Source organism: Buteo buteo, chromosome 4, assembly GCF_964188355.1.
Source record: "Buteo buteo chromosome 4, bButBut1.hap1.1, whole genome shotgun sequence".
Lineage (NCBI taxonomy): Eukaryota > Metazoa > Chordata > Aves > Accipitriformes > Accipitridae > Buteo > Buteo buteo.
The window spans coordinates 49,489,284-49,508,559 of NC_134174.1; the positions used below are offsets into that span (position 1 = coordinate 49,489,284).

At 41.4% G+C, this 19,276-nt stretch overlaps 2 protein-coding genes across 2 annotated transcripts in view; one reads left to right on the plus strand and one right to left on the minus strand.

The window, feature by feature from the left end:
• WDFY4 (WDFY family member 4) overlaps positions 1 to 14,473 on the plus strand; it is a 145,152-nt gene extending 130,679 nt beyond the window's left edge. Inside the window, exons 56-62 of the mRNA XM_075025984.1 lie at positions 872 to 1,029; positions 2,747 to 2,905; positions 6,816 to 6,995; positions 9,915 to 10,097; positions 10,725 to 10,812; positions 12,807 to 12,918; positions 14,065 to 14,473. Of these exons, the coding sequence (XP_074882085.1) occupies positions 872 to 1,029; positions 2,747 to 2,905; positions 6,816 to 6,995; positions 9,915 to 10,097; positions 10,725 to 10,812; positions 12,807 to 12,918; positions 14,065 to 14,131 (947 nt within the window). The 3' untranslated portion in view covers positions 14,132 to 14,473. The remainder of the gene's footprint in view (positions 1 to 871; positions 1,030 to 2,746; positions 2,906 to 6,815; positions 6,996 to 9,914; positions 10,098 to 10,724; positions 10,813 to 12,806; positions 12,919 to 14,064) is intronic.
• Positions 10,042 to 19,276, minus strand: part of VSTM4 (V-set and transmembrane domain containing 4) — a 55,115-nt gene continuing 45,880 nt past the window's right edge. The window contains exons 8-9 of the mRNA XM_075025986.1: positions 11,596 to 11,731; positions 10,042 to 10,162 (exon numbers count right to left, since the gene is read on the minus strand). Of these exons, the coding sequence (XP_074882087.1) occupies positions 11,618 to 11,731 (114 nt within the window). The 3' untranslated portion in view covers positions 10,042 to 10,162; positions 11,596 to 11,617. The remainder of the gene's footprint in view (positions 10,163 to 11,595; positions 11,732 to 19,276) is intronic.

Consider the following 19,276-nt stretch of genomic DNA (forward strand, 5'->3'; position numbering starts at 1 on the left):
GTGCTGCAGGGGCTGTGCTCCATTTTCTGAGCTAATAAGTACAGAATTCTTGGATGGGGTGATTCTGGATTTTCAAGAGGACAGAAATAGCCACACAACTTTGTATGACTTGGTGCAATCAAGATCCCTTCTGCCAATTGTTATTTGTGTATGTGTGTATTGTGAATGGGTATTGAAAACACTCAAATACTCAGGAGAAATCTTGAAACTTCTGTTGTAGAGTTCAGAACAGATTTTTTTAATATCGAATACCTAAATCTTTTCTGTCTTCTACATTCTGGATATGTTAAATTGAAACATAAACCTCACTGTTTCCCATTCACATTCTCTCTTTTCATATTCAACAGCAAAGTAAATATTGCTTGTCTTTCCCCACTTCTCAATCTTCAAATCTTTTCTTTTTCTTCATCTTTTTTCTTGGTCTGCTACTTTTCTTACCATAAAGAAGCCTGGAAATTTCAGTGTATCTACTTTTTCATCCCACAGTGGTGTTCTTTACATCACACATCTTTGTGAGGACAGTGGGGTCCCATAGCTGTACTACAGAGGCTGTTGGTGACATGCCCAGCAACCTCTGTAGCGCATGGCATAAGGCAGTCTGCCAATGAAAAGGAGCTTAATGACACTACTGTTAAACCCCCTCCTTTGGAGCATGTCACTCCCTCTGCATGGATTTATGTGGTCCATTGGAGAGGAGTGTTTCCACTATTCTGTCTGGAATCTCAGTTGTAGAGTGGATTTCTGTCTGTGGGCCACAGCACTAAGCCCAGTTGTGGGACTTGCCAGCCTCACCACACAAGCTGTGCAAGGAGGAAAGTTAACATAAGTGCTCTAAAAACAACAGAATTAAATATGTTCTCTGTCTTGTCAGACTATCCCAAGGGAGCTATTGGGCATATTGTTCATACTGAGAAAGGCATTCTGGCTGTCGAAAAAAATAAAGTTTTGATGCCTCCTCTTTGGAACAAAACATTCTGCTGGGGATTTGAGGACTTCACCTGCTGCTTTGGCAACTATGGGTCTGAGAAGGTAAATAAGAAAAAGTCTAAGCATTCCAGAAATGAATGATATGGTGTGGTCTTTGGCTAGTTTGGGCACCCATTTCAGAGGCTGTTAGGGAGCTGATTTCAGAGGAAGCTGTACAGGACTTTCTCACAGTCAAGCTTCTTGAGGAATCTCAGGCTGGATAGCCCAACAGAGTACAAAGTCATTCTACATGGCTCAAAAATGTGGCATTTCCCCTCTAAATTATCTCAAGCTTTCCTTCCAGTGACTCTGTTGTCCACCAAAATGAAGGAGGAACCCCATTTCATAGGTTGTAAGGACAATACAAGGTCTCCTGGCCACTGATTAGAATTTCATTGTGCAGAACTTTCTGCTGGAATTAAGATAAGACCATCTGTCAATTCCCCTTTGGCTCCCAAGCTTAGCCCAGTGCATTCATTCAAAATAATAATGTCTTCTATTCTAGAAAGGTAATACTCTTACTTCTTTGCTGTTAAAAATCAACAGTCTATGTCATCACACTGCTTGTTAGGGCACTTGACAGATCCAGTTTCTTCCTCTACCACAAACACACTGATTTTTGGGTGTGTTTGGGACAATGTTATGACATGCAAAGACATCTGAGTTAGCTTGGGTACTAGAATAGCAGAATACATCATTCAGCAAGATACTGACTTGGGTGTTTGTACAAGACACATCATTATATTTTTACAGACATACACGCAGTCAATGGAAGTGAAAAAGCCATGAGATGTATTTTACCTTCTGCTCACTGTAGAAAATTATTGAGAGTTTTCTCTATTGATTTCAATTAAAATCAGTGCTTAGCAATTCATAGTGCTGCTGTAGGTATAAATTACTTGTTTTGTCTCTTCAAAAGTCAGGGTGTCACTGAGCCTAATGACAGTGAGAACAGTAGGTGTGATTACACAGTCACTGTGAGAAGTAGTTAGGAGTCCAACTTGAGTTCTCTCTGGGTCAACAGTGCCTCTTGGACATGAGATTAAAAGAACTTTTTGTCCTTGTTGTGAATAGGTAAATGTTTGTTCTGTCTGTGGTACGGTTTTTGTAGCTGTGCTGTCCAGCTCCACCAGAATCTTTAGCACCATAGTGTTGTCTTGGTGGTGTGGGAGAGAGCTAATGCAGAATGTGAGCAGAAGGATGTTTATATTGTAACTGTAGCAAAGTGTAGTAGACCTGACCTTGCTTTAGACTAGTTTGGGTGCTGCTAACAGAGCCATTGGCACAGAATGGAATTTAGTGCTTTGGCTTTTGTCTTTTCAATCCAAGTAAGAGGAGGTTTGCAGAGCCTGGCACTAACTCTGTTAGCAGTGGCCATCACAGCCTGAGCTTTCTTTTTAATCTACAGTGAATATTTGCATTCTGTCACTATACGGTGGCAGAATGAGCTTGCCTTAAGTTATGCAGGAAGTCTGTGGCACAAGAGGGATTGGGACTCAGGTCTCCTAAGACTTAAGACACTGACCTTTGCCCAGCCTTCCTGCTTGGCCCCTGGAGGATGGCACAGCTGCATGCAGCCACAGCTGCGTGCAGACACAGCCTTTGCATGTACATATTATGCAGCTGTGCTGTGAGCACAGAGAGTGGTTAAGATAAGCTTTTCTTACCTGGATTTAAAGAAATGGAGGTTCAGTTCTGAAAATTGAATCTACCACTTGGTATTAGCAAATGCATGGTATCGCCAGATGAGCATTTGACTTAAAGCTGCTTTCTTGCACAGAACGTGACTACATTTGAGTGCATGGCAGACTGGGGAAAGTGCCTCTGCGCTGTGTGTCCTTCAGCAACTACCATAATCACATCTGGAACAAGCTCGGTTGTGTGTGTCTGGGAACTTTCCTTGGTCAAGGACAAAGTGAAATGTCTAAACTTGAGACAGGTGAGTACTGTGGCTCTTTTGCTATAGAAACTTAATGAAAATTAAAAGATTAGTTTCTTTCTCTCAGATGACTGGCAGAGGAAACACCTTTGGGTGAATCAAGAAGGGAGAAAAAACCCAATAATCATGAGTATCATGTGACAGCCTGTTATCAGGTCAGGAGCTGATAATATGCCTTAAACTCACAGCTTATTGTTATAAACTCTGCTTGGTTTTTTTTTTTTTCTTTTCCCCCCAGTGTTTGGTAGCATTTCCAAAGTTTATCACAATCAAAGAAACAGTAAAGATAAGGCATATGCTCTTCTTACTTGAAGTGCAGCCAACCCTTGGATTATTTTCAAAAACCAGTATCACCTGGAGATGCTTATAGTTCTTTTAGGGCTGCTGCAGCAATGGATAGGATATCCAAAACACCTTGAGAACTTAGCTGATGGAGATGAAGGCTCGGCTAGGCAAAGTTCTTGATTATTTTCTCTCAACCTAAATTCAGTACATAAAAGGTTTATCTGTCACTCCATGAGGTAGGGATGCATTCAATAAGAATGATATGGCTTGTGTCCTCATTGTCCAAAGTCCTTTAGTGGTTGTTGATTTGGAGCTCATCTATAGTCATCAAACAGCTGTATAAATACTATTTCATTTACAAAAATGAATTCTTGTTCAAGATTTGTGTGGTTCAGCTATGGTGAGTTCTCAACTTTACAAGTAAAGCTAGAGTACACCTCTATCATATCTGAAAGGCAGCATGGGACCCTTTTCCCCTAAGAAAGAAAGAGACAGAAAACACTCTGCTACTTTTAGGCAAACTAATAAAGGGTTGACTGATCAGCTAGGTCTCCAAGTGTTAGAAGCTTATTCTGTTCATTTGCTCTGGAGGAATATTCAGATGATATTTCAGTGCTTTCCATACCCTGAGCCAAAACATATTTTATTTGTCATTAATTGATGTGAAAACTTCAATGTCTGTTGGGATGCCAGAGAAGTATTTAGATCTTCATTTATCTGAAATTCTTGTGTTTTGAAATGAGGGGGGAAACTGTGTTTAGAGCAGTCTCTCTTCCGTGGCTTGTGATGTTTCCTGCTTGAGAAGCCAGAAATATTAGACAAGATCTTCAGTGATGACCTTTTAATCCAGCTGGTTATTATTCCAAACCAGGATATGGACATAGACATAGAAATGGAAGAAATAGCAGTAGAGAAAAGCATAAGCATTAATCTTCATCAACATCAAAATGATACCAGTCAGAAGGTCAGTTTAAGTTTCAGGCAACTGTTTGAAGAGGCTGTCTTTTTTTCTCTCCAATATAATGACTTTCTCTTTAACAATCTAAAATCAGCTTTGCTGATGTGTTCCACTGTGATTAATCTGGTATTAGCCAAAGTCCACAAAGTGGCATGAGATCATGCAATGACCAATTCTGTATTTTTTCCTTCTCTTTGCTAGCAGAAGCTTTTTTTTTTGATGACTGTCTGGCATAGATGTAAATTTGAACTACAGTTCTAAATGTCTTCCAGTGAATTACTTGCTACTTTCATGTAATTCACTGTTTCATGGTGGCTGCTTTTTCTGCTGAACAAAAAAAATTGTATCATCTTTCCTGAGAGTGAGCTTTGCTTAAGTAAAGCTGATGTGCTATAAAGTGGATGCTATTCACTTACCAGCTGTCTCATGGGACTGACACATTCTGGTTTGGAATGTAGTAAAGTACAGAAACTATATTTCAGCAGAAAAAGTCGCTTTTCCCTCTCTAGCAGGAGCTGCTTCCAGTTTCATGGAACACTAAAGATTGACCATAATAGCCTCAGTATTGATCTATGCAATTTACCAGTTCCCTTGGTGTTCATGAGCAAAGCGATCTGTGCAATCCTGCTCCCAGAATTTCTGGGCCAAATGAAACCCTAGACTTGGAGAAGCGTCTGGGCAAGCTGTGCTGCCTGCCACACAGACCTCTCAGGGAGGTGTTGAGCATAGTTGTGAAGTGTCTCTGTCCATGTCAGCCAGCTAAGTTGGATGGTCAAACTTGGTTTAAGTTTTCATGGACTAAGCATTCCTGCAGTGAAGCTGGTCTTCTTTTTTGTCTTTTGATATTTGTGAACTTACTCTGGACAGAGGCCTCACCGTTCTTTCTGCAGACATGCTGCGGGTTATTTCGTATTAAGGGAAAAGCTGCCAGTCTTTGCAGAGCAATAATGAGAAGACAGTAGAGAGCTAAAAGCATGTGACTGTTTTTGCATGTATATGTATTGAGACACTGGTGGATTGAAGCTGAGATTATAACTGGGCTAAAGTCTAGCTCTCTCTTCCACCGTCAGGTTGTATTTAAGGCACTTCACTGCTAGGTGGGATCTTTCTGGGTTAAAAAGAGAAAAAAAAGGGCTTTATTAAAACGTGCAGGAGCTCAGCTTGGCTTGGCTTGGCAGTTTGGATGCTGTCACAGTGGGTATGTTTTCTTTCATGCTTTGGAGGAAGGAGACAAGATTCGGAGCCCTTGAACTTGCCTTGTCCCAGACCTTTTTGCAGAGCTCTTGTGCAGTTCTTGAGCACAGGCACTGGATTATGCCCAGCCCTTTGTAAAGAGACTGTTCTACAGCCAGTCCAAAGCTATTGCTGAGCCTCCTTTTCTGTGCTCAGTTGAGAGTGTTTCTGACCTCTGAAAACTACTGTTGGAGACCCCATTTTGTGCCAGTATTTTAGTCAACAGTTCTTGTGAATGGAATAAATCACAAGCTGAAGTTCATCCCTTGCAGTTGCAGGTCACCTTCAGTAGTATGTAACCTGCTGCAGCTCAGCTTCTTCACCAGTAGATTAATGTTTGAACACTGTTGTCCTAGTAACCTTGGCAGGTGGCAGCACATGTTAGCAAGAGTTCAGTCTCACAGTCACACACTGGAAAAGAGTATGAGATGTATTTGCAAAAATCATCTGGGACATGTCGCTCTCCTGCTCCATGCTGAACTGAGACAGACCCTGAAGATGTGCTATTTATGTCATGTAGAGAAAGCCAGCAGGGAATATGCATTTACTGTTAAAACCAATATTAAAACTTGTGGGTCTGATTTTTCACAGTAAGGCAGCTAAAATTTGAGCCCTAAAAGGCTTTTTAGGAAAGCTGTGAAGGACTTTTTCTCTGTTGCCCTACAGGCTTCACTGTCATTGGTGGTTATGCAGCAGAAATATATACTGCTGTTACTTGAGAATGCTGCATTGAACAATTGTCATCAGTACACTTCAATCTGTGACTTCTGTCTGTGCTATTAAATTGCCTAAAGTGTAGTCTTTTTTTTATGAAACTGTTTAAATAAGGCTAAATTGAACTGGGCACTCCTTGTGTCTCTGGAACTTATAAAACAACAACAAAAGAATGTTGTGTAATGATGAGAGAGAAAGGAATTCCTATATGGCTTTAAAGCAAAAATTCTCCCTGAATGCTGTTTTTCTTAAATAAAATTGGAAAAATATTAGTTCAGAAAAACAGAAAGATAAGACTGAGAAGGTCACTGAAATATATCCTGCTAAGTTTTATTTCAAAATGCTTTTTAAATATTGAGAAACAGTAATTTCCAAGCATAAATTTTACTGAAAACTGCATGGACTGAAGTGAAAAATGATGTTTTGCTGCTGAGCATAAAGCACTGTCGTAGAGTCTGAAATGTATGCCAAGGGCGCTGAGTTACTGTGTAACTCAGGGCAAGTCATATAATATCTTGGAGTCTCAACTTTCTTCAACCACGATTTGAGGACAAGGATGCTCCTGTAAGATCCTTTGGTATTTCCCCCTCATAGCCTTTTCGGTTCAGCAAAGAATGACTGGGTTGCTTGTTCTTACTAAGCAAATGACAGTAGGACTGTGGTTCCCTAGTAAATCAGCCATCCTCTGCTGTGGTTTATTGGTTGCTTTTTCCCCACCAGGCTTTGTATGGGCACACTCAGGCAGTGACCTGCCTTGCTGCATCTGTGACCTACAGCATATTCGTGAGTGGATCCGATGACAGAACCTGCATCATTTGGGACCTGAACCAGCTGACGTACATAAACCAGCTTCCTGCCCACAGGGCAAGCCTCTGTTCCGTTGCCGTCAACAATTCAACAGTAAGATCTTCATTTATCATCTTTTTTCTGATGGATCCATGAACATTTCATAATAATTTAATGGGTGCTCTTCCCAACGTAAAAACATCCTGAGAGTCTGATACATTGATTTTTTTTTTTCTTTCTACAGAGATTGCTAATAGTGTTCTTAATGATGAGAGGCAAGCACTAAAAGCAACATCTTAGACTGAGCAGCTGAGTAGAAGCATCTTTGGATGGGTAGATAGCAGGATTAAACAACTTTTCGTTTATGGAGCATGAAGTATTATCCTAGTAGCTCCTGGCTTTGGCTCACCCATAACCTTATTCACTCCATTATTTCATTAATTTCTCCTGACATTCATGCAGCAGAGGTATGTCAGCTGAGACATATTAGACCTCAGTCTGCCACCTCAGCTGACAACTACCTTACACCTTTGTGGTAACAATGTTGGCTTTTTGCTTTCCCTTCTACTCTCAGGTGCAGGGGGAGCTCTTGATAGCAGTGGGTATAATGCTGTTGTGGTCTGTGCCTGGCCAGAATTGCATGCGTGTTGATAGGAAAATATTCTGTGTTGGATTTTACTATAAACACTCTGGATGAGATTCTTTCCAACCTTCTACCTTCCAAAAATGTTGCTTGCACATTTGTGTTTTCTGTCTCTGTTAATAAACCAGAGCAGCGTTCCAGCTGCTCAGACAATTCAAGGTTGGATCCAGTACTGGAACTTGCACCAAGAAAGGCAAAATTGAGTTCATAGCAGTAAGAAACCAAGTAGACATTCTCTACTTAGTCTGTGCCAAAACAGTCAACTCATATCAGATCTTTATTAACCATGCAGTCTGATGGTTAGTAATTGAGGGTGGGGATTAATTGGTCTGTTCAGTGCCAGCTCAGCTCCCAGCCCCAGAGGTCCTGGTTAGTGTAAAATGGCTAGTGGCTTCAGCACGCCAGTTCAGAATACCCTGGTGTTCCTTATGAAGTCAGCTGAAGCAGTGCCAAGCATTCAGAAGTGAGTGGGTGGGCTGGCACAGAGCATGGGCTTGAGACCCCAATAGGATGAAGTCCTTTCCTTTCTATGTCCCAGCCCACCGTTGACAGTAGCCTTTTTAGTTGGTAGCCTGCTCTTCTGGAGCTGTCCAAAACCGAGGTGGTCTGTGCCGGAACAGTCTGGCGATTGATCCAAGCACAGCTCTCCAGCTTGTTGGAGTGCAAATGGTTAAACTGATTGGACAGTAGTCTGCAGAAAGGTTCATTTAAAAGAAGAGAAACCTTAAGAAAGTACAACTGAAACTTCAAGGAAAAAAAGATGAAGGGGTCCATATGTTGTGGATGAACAAACTCTTTTTGACGTTAGCAGAACAGGATGCTTCATTCTGAAAAGTGTTTTTGTTTAAATTTTCTCTATATATTTATACATTATAACATGAATATAGCAACAAAATGTTTTCATTGTGCTAATTATGTATGTTGATTGACACAAAATTACATGTCTGGTAACAAAGCTTTTTTTCCTGGAAAATGCAGAATGATTTGAAGCAAACTTTTGAAGGAAACAAATTTCTGAACCACATACTTTCTGAAAGTGAAAGAGAATGAACCTATGAAATAAGAACCCTATACAGCTCTTTGTTAGGTGATTGTTAGTTTTTATATTTGCTTGAGCATCTAGAAGCTCCATTTATAGATCCAAATCTCATGGTGTTTGTATCACGTAGACACAAAATAAAAAGGCTGCCCCCAAAAGTTTATAAGCTAAGGAGAATTGTAAAAGTTTGCTGTAATGAATGATTTCAGTTAGTTTTAAATCCCTGGTCTAGACCTGATAAAAACTGTAGATCATTACCAAATGCCTGGACATTTTGTACTCTCATGCAGATAATGTAGCTGAAATTTAATCTCTTTAATTATTGGCAACTCTGTTTCAAATGCGCTATCCTTGTTTTATCTTCAGAATTCTGCCCTGCAGTGTGAAGAACCCTGGCCCCAAATCAGGCAGGGGTGAAGTACGGTGTTAGTTGATTTAAACCAGATGCATGCTGCTAATTTAAGGGCACGCTGGCCTTTGCCAGAATCAGATGACTTTGCTGACAGTTTTCTATTTAGTTGGTTCTTAGTATGCATCAAAGGTGGAAAGGTTAGGTGGAATTTCAATTAGTAAGTTGATCAAAATGCACTTTTGATAAGATCATTTAAAAATGCAGCATTGGCTCTTGGTTCTGTGTGTTTCTTGCCGCTAAGGGATTACCTGTGTATTTGCTCCTTATGTGCAGTCTTTGGTAAGATTATGCACTTACATGGAAGGGAGAGGAGAGGAGGGATTCAGTTGCAAAGGATGTTTTGTGCATCAGAAGTGCAGGTTGCTGAATGCTGACCTGGTCGTTGGTCAAATGGAAAACACAGTCTAAATATGCGATGACATTAAGTTCCCTGTGAGGGGCAGAGGAGGATTATGAAATCACCAAAGGCTTCGCAGCTAAGCAGGTGAACACCATGTCCCTGTTTAAGAGAATGCTTATCTGTAGAACTTAAGAGCACTAGCCCTGGCCCAGAACCTGTGCTAGGCATTCCCTGTGCACAGTCCCTGTCCCTGACAGCAGCTAGGTTAGCTTTTTTTACTAAAAGCCTGGATTTTCTGGAAAATAGGAAGGGAACATTTAAATAAATGTTTTCATTTAAAAAATGTAAACGTCCCTTCGTTTCTGCATTATCTTGCTAAATCTGGGACAGTTGTTTTGGATTTCTACCATGTAAAAGTATCAGAATTTTTCACGAGGAAAAAAGTCATTTTTACTTTCTCTGGTTTACATCATCTGCCCAGAAGCAAAACAAAGGTCAGAATTTCAGTCAGAGCAACTCTGTAATTTATAATCAGCACTTAAGGGTTGTGAGGAGGATGAGTGTAGGATTTTGAAACACTGCCTCTTGCTTTGTTACAGGGTGATATTATCTCTTGTGCTGGATCTTACCTGTATCTGTGGACAGTCAATGGCCAGCTTCTTGCAAGTGTTAACACCACCTGCAGCCCCGAATGCCATATTGTTTGCTGTTGTTTTGCTGAAGTGATGGACTGGGACACACGCAGCATCATCATCACAGGAAGCACAGATGGAGTGGTGAGGGTAGGTGGATGGAAGAGAGGAAAGGGAATCCTGATCACTGTAAACTGGAGGCAGAACTTTGCATCCTAAATGGAGAGACAGAACTACTAAAAGCCCATGCTACTTTCTTAACAGGGCAGCACAGGGCAGAAGCTGAAAATCAGAGTAAAATGTTTGCTTCCTATCAATTGTTATCCTCCTCAATGGAGGAGTATTTGCCGTTCAGGAAGAGTTTTGAAAATGCGCTTTTCATTCTGGTGTGGTTTTAAAAGCAAAAATTATATTGTCCATCAGAAATATGTTAGAGTCTGGTTTCTGAGAGTTGGTTCACAGCTCAGTTTATTAAGTCATACTTTCTCAGGAGCAGGAATTCACTGCTGATTCCACCTCCAGTCTGGTGGGAGAGCTTCCTGGTTTACTGGCATCCTCATTAGTGTGTCAGCCTCACAACCCTACCAGCTCCCTGCACGCATTTCTCCAGTGTGATGCCCTGCAGCACAGTGGCAGAGGGAGAGATGACTGCAAAATCCTATTCTGATGTTAGAAGTCCAATTTCCACCCCTTGCTGGGAAGCAGGCAGCTGCATCTCTCTCTTGCTGCATTGTTATAATCCATGCTTTTTCTGTTTTTACCTCCTTCCCGGCACAGCTGTGGAAGACTGAATACACCAATGCCACAGACCAAGCTGCTGGACTGAGACTGCAGAGAGGCACAATGGAAGAGCCAGGCAACACAGGTATGACCACAGAGTGGGCTGTGAACTGCAGTGTGACTGTGTGCTGCAGACCTTGTTTGGTCTTGAGGAAGAAGAGGGTGTGTGGGCACAGTGGTGTGAAGTAGAGGTCGTGCAGGTACTAAAGTATACTAAAGTATACTGGCATAATGTCAGAATGGGCAGTGCCAGATCCTGCCCTGGGATGGAACATGGAATTTTGTTGTCCTTGCCACCTTAAATGAGGTTAGAGGCCCTTCAAACTGGTTGGAGGCCAGCAACACACCCTAGTGCATGGAGCTGTTCATTCAAGGCTGTGCCAAGCTGAAGTTGATACCTGGGAGTTCTCGCAGAGCTGAGGTTAATAACATGATGGGGCTACAGTGTGGACTGGTATTAAAACCAACCCAAGCTCACTTCTCTGTTCTAACAAATACAGGAGCTGAAACCTGCCAGGGAGCTTTAAAGGCACATCCTAAATAGCACAGCTTGCTTCTTTTCACAAGCACATTTTAAAAGAGAAAGGAATTATGTTGTTAGTATGTATAATTTACACCACTTATTTTCTGTGATCCTCATTACAGACATTCTCTATTACTTCAATTTTAGGCATACAATTTGCATAAATAAAGAGCTATAGATGTAACATCTGCATAAAAAGATATTATACAGTAATTGGGCATTACCACTGAGATCTTCAGAAATGCTGTTCATGGAACTTGGCATCTACATTACTTAGATTGCTATGTGAAAATCTTTATACATACAGAGGCATATTGCTAATGCCAAACCAGATGCCCATCTTACCTTTTGTCATGTATCAGAGTAGCTAGAGCCAGATGCTTCTAGGGAACGTGCAAGAACACCAGAGATCCCAGATGTGAGATAGTCTGGCTGTGGTAGCTACATATTTGGCTTCATTGTGGTCTCTAATCAGAGATTGCTGTAAGTCAACGCAAAAGACTTAACATTCCTTCCAAAGTCCTTGTAGTATTCTGTAATCATTTTGCAGATTCTTTTACATGTAGAAACATCCAATTTGTTTTAAGAATTTCCTAAGTTCTTGTCCATAACTTCCTGTGGCAGAAATTTCCATGTCCTATTTACTCAGGTACGATCACATAGGCATGACTCTGAACAAACTGAGATTTTAGCTATTTTTAAAATTTATATCTTAAACAGTTTTCTGAATGAGGACTTAAAAGCTGCCCATGGGAGCACAGCAGAATACTCCTGTTTGTGGCTTTTTCAGAAAGAATTGTAGAAGACATGCACTGACCCCAGGCATCTGGTGATGTGTAGACACACACACCTGTTTGCACATGGGCATAAGGATGCATGTTCTCAGATGCATACAGCAACAGCGTTTAATAAAGAGTTGAGAGGTGTAATCAAAGCAGTGACATGCTCCCTTAAACCATTCATATGACTTCAGAATTATTTTAAATGGCCCAATATTCCCACATCTCATTCTATGCATTAAAGAAAATAAAATTAATACAAAACACAGCCATTAAAAAGACCAAAGTAACTATGATTGAGTTATGTTGTTAAGTGTGTGTGTATGTATGTGTGTGTATGTGAAATGTTCTCAGCATTTAATTATTGGTTCTGTTATGAGCAGATTTAGATAAGTTGATAATACCAGGGCTTTATGTAATTTCTTTTTACTAGGCAATTATGGGCTGTATTATATCCTGGCAGCAAGGTATTGTGGGGCATCTTATTAAGCATAGAGCCAGTGAAAACTGATGAACAATTTTGCTGAACTAGGCATGCAATTTAGAAAGCAATAATACACAAATCCAATTTAGCACACAATTGATACAGCCGCACGTCAGCACATGTAACTATCATAGCCACAAATTAAATTGGGATGGGCCTATTTTACAACAGCACAGGCTGAGATTAAATATATTTGTTCTCAACTTAACAACTTGCTGACCGTAAATAATAACAATCCCATCCATGCTGCCCCCAGACACTTTCTAAATATTTATTTTTGAACCACACAACAGGTAACAAGTGTGGAAAACATCTTGTTCTCTGTCGGGAACTGAATCCCAGCCTTGCTTTGACTGGAAAACCAAGTAAGACCAGCCCAGTGGTGACAGCGCTGGCTGTATCGAGGTACTGTCCTTCCCTTTGCATTGCAGCCGCTGTCTGGTGGAGGGCACTGCACCAGCCTCGGGGTCTTCACCCAGCCCCAAATCGGCAGGCGTTTTTATTTTATTCTGGAGTTAGTATTACTGTTGGTTTTTGTGGTTTGGGTTTTGTTGTTGTTGGGTTTTTTGGTGCTTTGTGTTGTGGTTTGGTTTTGGGGGTTTTTTTGTTTGTTTGGGTTTTTTTCTTAAATCTCAGTCGAGTCACTCTCAGCCAAATGCAGACACTCTGGGAGTTGGCCTGGCTAACTGTATTAAGTGAAGGATGTTGGGACACTCAGTGGTCAGATAGACAACCCAGGAGAAATAGCAGGTTTCAGCTAGAATAGCTGTAGAGATCAGTAGCTGCTACACTATCTCTGCACCATAGAAAAAACTCTACCCTAGGAGTTGCTGGAGGTACTGTCTCCCTAAAATGTAAACGGGAAGATTTTGGCCAATGGACAGCTTTGTTGTTAAACTCCACTCAGTTTGCACAGCCAGCAGTATTTGAGTTTACCCAATCCCCCTCCTGCAGTTTCATCTGGCTGTAATAGTTGTTGTTATCTCCTACTCCAGGATGTTACAATGTACTGTATAAAACAGTTGCTGTCTTTCTCTCCAAAAGTGTTGGCATTTTGATAGTTGCTGAAATGATTCCTATATTCTGCATGCTCAGATTAAGAGCATTTCATGAGTGTGATGCTTATATGCATTGAAAGTGGGAAAGTTTGCAGGGGAGGGTTAGTTTCATTAGTGTTGGTGGCACTGCATGCAGCAGAGATTTCAGTGGCTGAAGCCATGATGTTATGTGCTAACAAGTCTGAATTCTGAATCTGGCCAGTAGATTATTTAACATTCATAGAGTCTCAGAGAAGGGTAGGAGCTTCTGATCTGGCTAGATTGTTCACAACTAACCCACTAAACTCCAGGAAAGTTTGGATCCAATTCTAAGTTCAGTCTTTGAAGTACAAATCTTTGTCTACTCTATATCAGTGTTCTTCAAATTTAACATAAAAGATAACCTACTCCCCTGAATGTTGCATCCTCCTAATGGCTACACATACAGGAGAAAGCATTGATCCTATCTGTGTCTTGTTCTTAAACTTTTTTCTCTTTTTCTTTCTTTCTCAAGAAATTCCGCCAAGCTCCTAGTTGGTGATAGCTGGGGAAGAGTCTGCTGCTGGTCTGTGGATGGGTAGGAAGAAATAGCCAAGAACTCTTGTTTTTTCAGCCTTTTGGTTGGAGAGAAAATTACCCTTCAGAGCATGAAAGAATCAGAGAAACTGGAGGCCTATGGTTGCAGACTGAATCTCAAAGGAGTTGTTGGACTGACCCTGCAGTCAAGTCTGATTGAAATTAGAGAATGGACTCCAAAGTTGTGAGAGACACTGACAGACATGCACATAGACAATGAGATTTTGCAGTATTTGTCCTGTGAAAACTTTTGTATTTCAAATGTTGTTTTAGATACTGAGTTTGGCATAAAACATTGTCTTTCACAAATAATAGCTAGCAAATAAAACTGCCTTGATTATGCCAAAGAGCAATGTAGCTTAATAAAATTCACATATTCTAATTTTAATAACATGAGATCAGAAAATACTGAGGCTTTAAACAGATGTTAAGTGAGTTTGTTGCTGTATCTTTGTTCTTACTAACACGCAGGTATGTTAATATATCCATTCCTACTCTTCCTCCTTCCCTGAATCTGCATGAAAATGTATGCATGCCTTCTGAAAAGTTATTTTGTTTGCAAAGTAAAGGTAGGAATTCCCAGGTTGATAGTGGTGCCTTTATCCAGCCCCATTGTGAATATGTGTTACAGTGCAATCTTTAGTTTACTAATCTCTGACTTGTTTTTTTCGTAGTGAGCAAGGCAGGCAAAATGCATGGAATGGGTGAGGATGAAGATCTGACACAGTTGGTTAACATATTCTTTCATTCTCCTCCTTCACTGCCTTCTTTCCTAGCTTTGTCTAGATGATCTGTGGAATATCCGTGTATAAAATGTACTTCAGGATTTACCTTCATAATCACCCTGCATGGTAGAAGTGGGTATTTGTAGCATAATAAATGTAAGTGCCATTTGTGTCCCTAATGGAGATGGAGGAAGTGTGAAAAATCAAGTTCCTTAACATGTTATGATAATTTGAAGGAGCTAAACTGACAACTTAGCTCCCTCTCTCCCCTGCCCCTCCTTGACCTGGTAAAGAAATTGAGTATCTTATCTTACACACAGAAGGGCTGAGTACCCACTTAGGCAGAGCCACTTCCTGAACACCACAGACTGGGTCAGGGCAGAGCCAGGAAGAACACAAAGGACATTATGGCCATGAAGGCCCTTGTGTTCATACCACCAAACACAGCCCTGAACAGACAGAGCTGGGAGAGTTCCCTGATTTCCACTACACTGGAACTGGTTAGCACTGCAGGATTGTAGTCCTGTGTGTGCTGCACTGGGCAGTCAGAGATTGAGGAACGTGAGGAACTGCTATATGCCAAAATCTTGGTGCTAGAGACTTGCCAGCATCATTTGAAAGAATCTAGATTAGGAGACAGGTTTTTACCAGTTGTCTTCTAACTACACCACCAACTTTCTTCTTCTTGTAGGGCACTGCTTTGTTAATGACTCTTATTTTGAAATATGTTGCTGAATGAGAAAGACTGCCTATGGCAAACAGCTTCCTTCCTTACTGAGTGCTGAGACATGTCCCCACTCTAACCCACCCCACAGCTTGGTCTAACCTCCACAGTAAGTGAGGTAATTGCCTGTAGAAAATGTAGTAATTAGAGGCTAGCTCATGATGCAGACATACAAGGAAGACTACATTATGTCTACACAGATGACCTGGCTCGTTATCCTTTCTAACCTCCAAGTGCGTGACTTGATGTCTCAAATACTATCCTTTCTGTGCTCAGTGAAACATACACTGAAAACAGGCCAAAACGCACCGATGTTTTTGCAATCAAAGTAACCCTATGGAGCAAAGGTGGACCATGCCCATCTTTCCTTTTCTTGAGGACTGGGGAAAGGTCAATTGTCATAGAATTCAACAAAATTAAGTACACTGCTTCTTTCCTCTTCCTTCCGCACATTCCTTAAAAATAACCTGTGATTTGGATACATGGACAGCAAAACTTGGACTGCTGTCAGCTGTGAATACAGCTTTACTGAACCATGATAAAGGTGATTAAGAGCCATGAAAGAAGCTCACTACCTATGTTTAAATTTACCTAGTATGCATCTTGATAGCTTACTAATTGTGTCTCCTCCTTTAGCCTTTTCATGCAGCCTGTCTGCAAATAACAGATACTTCCTTTCCTAGAGCCGGCACTGGCACCTACTTTGCAGCCTGGACAGCTGCACTAATGGCTCCAAATGCTCTAGACATCAACCTGACTTTGTTTGGTGTAAGAAGAGGCTAGCTGTAGGCTAGCCATGGATGGATTTGACAGGCTCATCTCCTTGTGCCTAACGTCAGTTGTCTTACATCTTCAAGAGAAGGATGAGGTGCATCAGCTGTTTTGGATCACTAGAACAAATCCAAAATGTGCAAGTGTGAATGGAAGTCAGCAGGTTACCAACTAATGTCTTCCTGAGTCAAGCTTGTTCTAATGTTCAGGGAGTTGTAATTTGGGAGAATATAAAAGCCAAATGGACAGAATTGGGTTGCAATTTCCCCCTGGTGAAAATTCTGGTTAGGAGTGATTTTTTGGTTGGGAAAGTTTTGGTTTCTTCTCTAGCTCTAGAGGATCTTTCCTCAGAGTTGTAAGTCATGGAAAGAAATGCATACTGTGAGTACCAAAAGCACCACTCCTTGCTTGCAGAGTTAAGGCACAAATGTAAGCATGTTGCAGCCATCACATTCCCTAGGTCTGATACAGCCAGTGTGTGCAACAATGGTAGAGTGGTACCTGGTCATTTTTCTGCAGGCAAGTCTCTGTGACATGAACTTTTTGCTAGAAAGTTGTAATATATGGTTGAACAATTAGTTGAAACTAATGCTCTTACAAGCACCTACTTTTATATTTGCGTTGGTGTCCTGTGTATTTGATAACTGATGAATGTCCATGAAATTCTCTCAGCTCTAGATGTGGAGGTAGCTTTCACTGACACATAGGCAAGACTTGGTGCTAGCTCAGGGGCAGTAGTGGTGCCTACTTGGTGGGTATTCTGATGTGATACTCATTCTCTCATGGCTGCGTGGGATGTAGGGGTAGCAGATCTAGAACATGCTTGAAAAATTAAGCAAGTAGAGCAATTCCACAGCAAATACTTTGAGCACAACTCCATTGCTGCTGTAAGTGGCACAGTGTGAACATCAACAGAGTGTTGTAATTATCTCCGAACCAACTTTTGCAAGGGGTAAGTAGCTCAGGGTAAGAATTACCCTCAAAAGAAATCCAATCCCATTAGGATAAGAAATGCAGAAAAAAGGCACAGTCTTACCTCTGCCCTGTAGGGAAAACAAGAAGAGAAATGTGGAACAGCACAACCTTTATGTGACTTTAAAAATCAGTGTAATCTAATCAAGGATCATAAACCCTAAAATGCCTTAATCACACTTATTTGGTTATTGCATAGATGATCTTGCTTCCTTGTTCGGCAGTAGAAGTCTTATAAATGTTACAGTGAGCATTAAATACTGTCTGATTTCTGTAGCTTTCTGTTGGCTACTAAACACCAGAGCTGCCTGTGCATTGCCGGGCCTTTGCATCCTCATAAAAAAGAATTTGCTCAAACCTTTTTTGAGAAAACCATGCAAACCGGTCTGTAACTCCCACAGGAAAGTTTCCCCTGTGATTGTCACCATATGCTACTGTTCCCAAGTCCTTTTCATACAGGGATCTCAAAGCTTGTTACAAGAGGGTATTGGTGAGAAGATCATCTCATTCATGATTGCCTATGGCTGTCACAAGGGAAGTTATCTGAGAGCCATATGAGCTAAAATAATTTGCAGGAATATGCTCCCTTCTGCATGAAAATGCAGCTTGTTATGCTTGTCTCTCATTTTTTGGGAGGGACATCCAAAGAAAGTTGAAAAAGGAGCCCAGAAAAGCTCTGGACCTGATCCCAGCTCTCTTGTCTCCTCCCACTTGGTACTGAGCACCTCTGAGCCAGGTAGGTGGAGTGATTTGTTTGCTTATGGTCACACACATCACTTAAGGATCAGACTAGTTGTTGCATTATGGTGTCACTCTTCAGACATTTGCATAGCAAGTACTGTCATTGACATCAGGTAGGCTGATGGGGAGCTGTGAGAGAGAACAGGACTGGTGGAGTGTCCTGGTTTCAGCTGGGATAGAATTAATTGTCTTCCTAGTAGCTGGTATAGTGCTATGTTTTTGAGCTAGGTATAAGAAGAATGTTGGTAACACTGATGTTTTCAGTTGTTGCTAAGTAATGTTTAGTCTAAAGTCAAGGATTTTTCAGCTTCTGATGCCCAGCCAGCAAGAAGGCTGGAGGGGCACAAGAAGTTGGGAGGGGACACAGCCAGGGCAGCTGACCCAAAGTGGCCAAAGGGATATTCCATACCATGTGACGCAACATCTAGTATGTAAACTGGGGGGGGGGAGTGGGGATCACAGCTCAGGGACTAACTGGGCATTGATTGGTGGGTGGTGAGCAATTGCACTGTGCATCATTTGTATATTCCAATCCTTCTATTATTACTGTTATCATTTTATTAGTGTTATCATAATCATTATCAGTTTCTTCTTTCCTGTTCTATTAAACCGTTCTTATCTCAACCCGCAAGTTTTACTTTTTTTTCTGATTCTCTCCCCCATCCCACTGGGTTGGGGGGGAAGTGAGTGAGCGGCTGTGTGGTGCTTAGTTGCTGGCTGGGGTTAAACCACGACATGGAGGAATGCCAACCTTCCCTATGCTTGTTGTCATCAGAGATCTTCCCAAGTGTCAGGAGGCTCCTGGAAATTTGCCACATGAAGTTTTTAAAAGGGAACCCCCTCATTCCCTGCACTGGAGTTAAATGTCTTATGGAAACTTGGCATCTGGAACCAGGCAGCCTTCAGCAGTACATTGGGATCTTAGTAACCATGAGTAATATTTGCTGTAATGAGTATTGAGCAAATGTAGGCCTTATGATGGGGACAGCTATGCCTGTGTTCAGTCATCACTTGATGTGTTTCATACTCAAGTGTTACAACCCTATGCATGTGAGGGGTTGTTGTTGTAGGGCAGTCACTGAGGGAGCAACGGTGAGTGTGCTGGCTGGGTGGCTGGAGCTGAGGATATCAGGTGAGTCCTGTGGTGGAAAGAACATCGTGAGCTCTTATGGATGGGGGAGAAGCTGTCTCTGTGTGGGTGACTGCAACAGCAGCAT